This window comes from Oncorhynchus gorbuscha, linkage group LG17, assembly GCF_021184085.1.
Source record: "Oncorhynchus gorbuscha isolate QuinsamMale2020 ecotype Even-year linkage group LG17, OgorEven_v1.0, whole genome shotgun sequence".
NCBI classification, from domain to species: Eukaryota; Metazoa; Chordata; class Actinopteri; order Salmoniformes; family Salmonidae; genus Oncorhynchus; species Oncorhynchus gorbuscha.
The window spans coordinates 3,004,538-3,011,231 of NC_060189.1; the positions used below are offsets into that span (position 1 = coordinate 3,004,538).

The window sequence follows — 6,694 nt, forward strand, 5'->3', positions numbered from 1 at the left end:
GGACTGGCCACCCCTCATAGCCTGGTTCTTCTCTAGGTTTATAATCTCCACCTGGCACAGCCAGAAGAGGACTGGTCACCCCTCATAGCCTGGTTCCTCTCCACCCGGCACAGCCAGAAGAGGACTGGTCACCCCTCATAGCCTGGTTCCTCTCTAGGTTTATAATCTCCACCTGGCACAGCCAGAAGAGGACTGGTCACCCCTCATAGCCTGGTTCCTCTCTAGGTTTATAATCTCCACCTAGCACAGCCAGAAGAGGACTGGCCACCCCTCATAGCCTGGTTCCTCTCTACCCGGCACAGTCAGAAGAGGACTGGCCACCCCTCATAGCCTGGTTCCTCTCTACCCGGCACAGCCAGAAGAGGACTGGTCACCCCTCATAGCCTGGTTCCTCTCTACCCGGCACAGCCAGAAGAGGACTGGCCACCCCTCATAGCCTGGTTCCTCTCTACCCGGCACAGCCAGAAGAGGACTGGCCACCCCTCATAGCCTGGTTCCTCTCTACCCGGCACAGCCAGAAGAGGACTGGCCACCCCTCATAGCCTGGTTCCTCTCTACCCGGCACAGACAGAAGAGGACTGGCCACCCCTCATAGCCTGGTTCCTCTCTAGGTTTCTTCCTAGGTTCCTGCCTTTCTAGGGAGGTTTTCCTAGCCACCGTGCTTCTACATCTGCATTGCTTGCTGTTGGGGGTTTTAGGCTGGGTTTCTGTACAGCACTTTGAGACATCAGCTGATGTATAATGGGCTTTATAAACACATTTGATTGATTCTATTTTCTATTAGTTTATAATTCTAAAACTTCGGAGAAAAGGGAATGGGACCAATATCAAATAAGGAACATGGCATTCTCTCTGCCTGGCCTCGAAGGCCTGCTCCTGCCCATGTCAATGAGGTAGAGCACCAGCCCAGTAGTCAAACACAGTGTTGGGGTGCAAGTGAGTGGCGCTTTCCACCTGATGGTGCTGGATCGAGGGGAGCGCTTTTCTCTCGCGACGGATCACATAGCTGTCCATTTATGCTCAGTTTTAATAGGCACAACGTTGTGTTTCCTAATTTAGTTGCAACACTCCTCTTGTTCTCTCCACACACACACACACACACACACACACACACACACACACACACACACACACACACACACACACACACATTGTAATTATGCAGCACAAATGTGCGCTGTTTTGAAAACATGAGTTAAATTAACTTAGGCGGCAGTGACTACTGTTATCCAATCTTAACCTATACTCAGGCTACTCCCATCCCCGCAGTCAGAACCCCCCAACTCAAAACATCTTCCCACGGCTATGTTATGCACATTGAATGTTATGCACATGTTACTATGGTACTACTACAGTATTACTATGTTATTACTATATTACTATGGTACTACTACAGTATTACTATGTTATTACTATATTACTACCATGTCACTACGATGTTAAAACTATATTAGTACATGTTATTACCATGTTACTACTACAGTATTACTATATTACTACCATGTCACTACTATGTTATTACTATATTACTACATGTTATTACCATGTTACTACTATGTTACTACTACAGTATTACTATGTTATTTCTATATTACTACCACGTCACTACTATGTTATTACTATATTACTACCATGTTACTACCATGTTACTATGTTGTTACTATGTTATTACCATGTTACTACTACGTTACTATGTTGTTACTATGTTATTACCATGTTACTACTACGTTACCACTACATTACTACCCTGTTACGACTATGCTATCACCATGCTATCACCATGCTATCACCATGCTATCACCATGCTATCACCATGTTATTACCATGTTACTACCATGTTACTACCATGTTACTACTATATCACTATATAAACGTTCTCTTACTGTTGCTAGACTTGAGGTCTCTGTGTATGACGGGGACGATGGCCTCACAGTGGAGGTAGTGCATGGCACGGGCGATCTGCACTGCCCAGTCTACCAGGGTGCATGGTGGGATACGTTTCCCTGACAGGGCTCGGTTCAGTGGTCCTCCCCGGGCAAACTCCATCACCAGGCACAGTGTTGGCTCCTGGAGACACACCTGTTAAACAAGAAGAATGAAAATGAACCAAATCAGGAATCAGTACAGGAAATTGTATCATTAGAAACTGAAATTATTGATTTTACACATCGAAAACATACCGATTATTGATTAGCTGATTATTAGGGTTCAGAAAAATGCAATACATGTTTATTATTCTGATTATTGTGATATGTGTATGTCTTCATCAACCCAGGTGTAGGTCTTCATCAACCCAGGTGTAGGTCTTCATCAACCCAGGTGTAGGTCTTCATCAACCCAGGTGTAGGTCTTCATCAACCCAGGTGTAGGTCTTCATCAACCCAGGTGTAGGTCTTCCCAGGTGTACAGTGCCTTGCAAAAGTATTCACCCCCTTGGCGTTTTTCCTATTTTGTTGCGTTAGAACCAGTAATTTAAATTGATTTTTTAATTTGGATTTCATGTAATGGACATAAACAAAATTGTCCAAATTGGTGAAGTGAAAAAAAAAACAGAAAAGTGGTGTGTGTATATGCATTCACCCCCTTTGCTACGAAGCCCCGCCCTTGGCGACGAAGCCCCGCCCTTGGCGACGAAGCCCCGCCCTTGGCGACGAAGCCCCGCCCTTGGCGACGAAGCCCCGCCCTTGGCGAAAAAAGTCCACCTGTGTGCAATCTAAGTGTCACATGACCTCAGTATATATACACCTGTTCTGAAAGGCCACAGAGTCTGCAACACCACCAAGCAAGCGGCACCATGAAGACCAATGAGCTCTCCAAACAGGTCAGGGACAAAGTTGTGGAGAAGTACAGATCAGGGTTGGGTTATAAAAAAATATTCAAATCTTTGAACATCCCACGGAGCACCATTAAATCCATTATTTCAAAAGTGAAAGAATATGGCGCCACGACAAACCTGCCAAGAGAGGGCCGCCCACCAAAACTCACGGACCAGGCAAGGAGGGCATTAATCAGAGAGGCAACAAAGAGACCAAAGATAACCCCGAAGGAGCTGCAAAGCTCCACAGCGTTGATTGGAGTATCTATCTATCTATCTATCTATCTATCTATCTATCTATCTATCCACTTTAAGTCGTACACCCCACAGAACTTGGCTTTATGGAAGAGTGGCCAGAAAAAAAGCCATTGGTTAAATTAAACAATAAGCAAACACATTTGGTGTTCGCCAAAAAGCATGTGGGAGACTCCCCAAACATATGGAAGAAGGTACTCTGGTCAGATGAGACAAAAATGTAGCTTTTTGGCCATCAAGGGAAACGCTATGTTTGGCACAAACCCAACACCTCTCATCACCCTGAGAACACCATCCCCACAGTGAAGCATGGTGGTGGCAGCATCATGCTGTGGGGATGTTTTTCATCAGCAGGGAAACAGGTCAGAACTGGAGGAATGATGGATGGCGCTAAATAAAGGGACATTCTTGAGGGAAACCTGTTTCAGTCTCCCAGAGATTTGAGACTGGGACGGATGTTCACCTTCCAGCAGGACAATGACCCTAAGCATACTGCTAAAGCAACACTCGAGTGGTTTAAGGGGAAACATTTAAATGTCTTGGAATGGCCAAGTCAAAGCCCAGACCTGAATTCAATTGAGAATCTGTGGTAAAACTTAAAGATGGCTGTACACCAGCAGAACCCATCCAACTTGAAGGAGCTGGAGCAGTTTTGCCTTGAAGAATGGACAGAAATCCCAGTGGCTAGATGTGCCAATACATATCCCAAGATACTTGAAGCTGTAATTGCTCTTAAAAGGTGGCTCTACAAAGTATCGACTTTGGGGGGGTGAATAATTATTCACACTCAAGTTTTATTTTTTTGTTAATTTCTTTCCCAAAAAATATTTTGCATCTTCAAAGTGGTAGGCATGTTGTGTAAATCAAATGATTACAACCCCCCCCCAAAATCTATTTTAATTCTAGGTTGTAAGGCAACAAAATAGGAAAAATGCCAAGGGGGGTGAATACTTTCACAAGCCACTGTATGTTTTCACCAACACAGATATATGCACCTAAACATACACCTGGGTTAAAAGACATTCACCTCGATACACCTGTGTTAAAATATATTCACCTGGATTAGAAAACATACACCTGGATTACACCTGGGTTAGAAGACATTCAACTGGATTACACCTGGGTTAGAAGACATTCACCTGGATTAGAAGACATTCACCTGGATTACACCTGGGTTAGAAGACATTCACCTGGATTACACCTGGATTAGAAGACATACACATGGATTACACCTGGATTAGAAGACATTCACCTGGCTTACACCTGGATTAGAAGACATTCACCTGGATTACACCTGGATCAGAAGACATTCACCTGGATTACACCTGGATTAGAAGACATTCACCTGGGTTAGAAGACATTCACCTAGATTACACCTGGGTTAGAAGACATTCACCTGGATTACACCTGGGTTAGAAGACATTCACCTGGATTACACCTGGGTTAGAAGACATTCACCTGGATTACACCTGGGTTAGAAGACATTCACCTGGATTACACCTGGGTTAGAAGATATTCACCTGGATTACACCTGGGTTAGAAGACATTCACCTGGATTAGAATACATTCACCTGGATTACACCTAGATCAGAATACATTCACCTGGATTACACCTAGATTAGAAGACATTCACCTGAATTACACCTGGATTAGAAGACATTCACCTGGGTTAGAAGACATTCACCTAGATTACACCTGGGTTAGAAGACATTCACCTGGATTACACCTGGATTAGAAGACATTCACCTGGATTACACCTGGGTTAGAATACATTCACCTGGATTAGAAGACATTCACCTGGGTAAGAAGACATTCATAGGGAGACTCATTTATCCACTGTCCCATGGCCATGATTCTTATCAGCAGGGATCTCATATCTCAGTCCTCCATCCCCCAGTAGGGCCATGATATCGGGGTGATATAGCAGGATTCTTACCCCCAGTAGGGCCATGATATTGGGGTGGTGCAGCATTGCAAACAGCTTGGCCTCCTGACGAACGCTCTCTAGGATCTGTCCCTCCTCCTCATCGGGGTCCCGCCTCGCAGCCTTCACCGCCACCTCCGCCCCTCGCCACATGGCACGGTACACCTTCCCAAAACCACCCACCCCGATGATCTCCTCCAGGGTCAGCTCCGAGAAGTCAACCTCCAGAACTGAGGGAGAGAGGGAACAGGGTATGAGAGGGAACAGGGTATGAGAGGGAACAGGGTATGAGGGGGAACAGGGTATGAGAGGGAACAGGGTATGAGAGGGAACAGGGTATGAGAGGGAACAGGGTATGAGAGGGAACAGGGTATGAGAGGGAACAGGGTATGAGGGGGAACAGGGTATGAGGGGAACAGGGTATGAGAGGGAACAGGGTATGAGAGGGAACAGGGTATGAGAGGGAACAGGGTATGAGAGGGAACAGGGCATGAGGGAACAGGGCATGAGGGAACAGGGCATGAGGGAACAGGGTATGAGGGAACAGGGTATGAGGGGAACAGGGTATGAAGGAACAGGGTATGAGAGGGAACAGGGTATGAGGGGGAACAGGGTATGAGGGGGAACAGGGTATGAGAGGGAACAGGGTATGAGAGGGAACAGGGTATGAGGGAACAGGGTATGAGGGAACAGGGCATGAAGGAACAGGGTATGAAGGAACAGGGTATGAAGGAACAGGGTATGAAGGAACAGGGTATGAGAGGGAACAGGGTATGAGGGAACAGGGCATGAGGGAACAGGGTGAGAGGGAACAGGGTATGAGAGGGAACAGGGTATGAGAGGGAACAGGGTATGAAGGAACAGGGTATTTTTGTTGTCTTAGAAAGCTGTGAGTCCTATTATAGAATACAGGGTATTTTTGTTGTCTTAGAAAGCTGTGAGTCCTATTATAGAATACATTAGTACCGGTTGTATTTACAGCCGGTCTGTCCTGTCATCAACTGATGTCAACCAGTGTATTGACGTGGAAGGACTGCAGTGTTTCAATGGAATGTTGGCATATTGGCAGTTAAACATGGATAGAATCATTCCTGTAAAACCGGCAGGCTAGCAGATAAAGTCTTCAGATGTATTATTTTTACACAATATCTCATCACAGCACTGGCTGACCATGGTTCACCAACTCCCTGACCAAAATGGCTGACCATGGTTCACCAACTCCCTGACCAAAATGGCTGACCATGGTTCACCAACTCCCTGACCAAAATGGCTGACCATGGTTCACCAACTCCCTGACCAAAATGGCTGACCATGGTTCACCAACTCCCTGACCAAAATGGCTGACCATGGTTCACCAACTCCCTGACCAAAATGGCTGACCATGGTTCACCAACTCCCTGACCAAAATGGCTGACCATGGTTCACCAACTCCCTGACCAAAATGGCTGAACTTTATCCCATCGTAAGAAGGTCCATTCTAGAATTCAAACTCCTAATTCCATGGAACAGACACTCCTGTCCACCAATGAGAGGAGATAAGGAGGACGAAGAGGGGGTAAAGGATATGAAGATGACAGGAAAAGAGTGGGACAGAGAACGTACATACATCACAGGACAGAGAGAGTCAACCTCTATAACTGAAAGAAGAGAAGGAGGAACAGAGACCTATGCTGTACAGTATACAGTAGGACAGAGAGACA

At 45.8% G+C, this 6,694-nt stretch overlaps 1 protein-coding gene across 1 annotated transcript in view; it reads right to left on the reverse strand.

Annotated features, from left to right (window-relative positions):
* map3k9 (mitogen-activated protein kinase kinase kinase 9) overlaps positions 1-5,201 on the reverse strand; it is a 30,432-nt gene extending 25,231 nt beyond the window's left edge. The window contains exons 1-2 of the mRNA XM_046309650.1: positions 5,007-5,201; positions 1,884-2,079 (exon numbers count right to left, since the gene is read on the reverse strand). Of these exons, the coding sequence (XP_046165606.1) occupies positions 1,884-2,079; positions 5,007-5,147 (337 nt within the window). The 5' untranslated portion in view covers positions 5,148-5,201. The remainder of the gene's footprint in view (positions 1-1,883; positions 2,080-5,006) is intronic.
* Between the last annotated feature and the right edge of the window lie 1,493 nt (positions 5,202-6,694).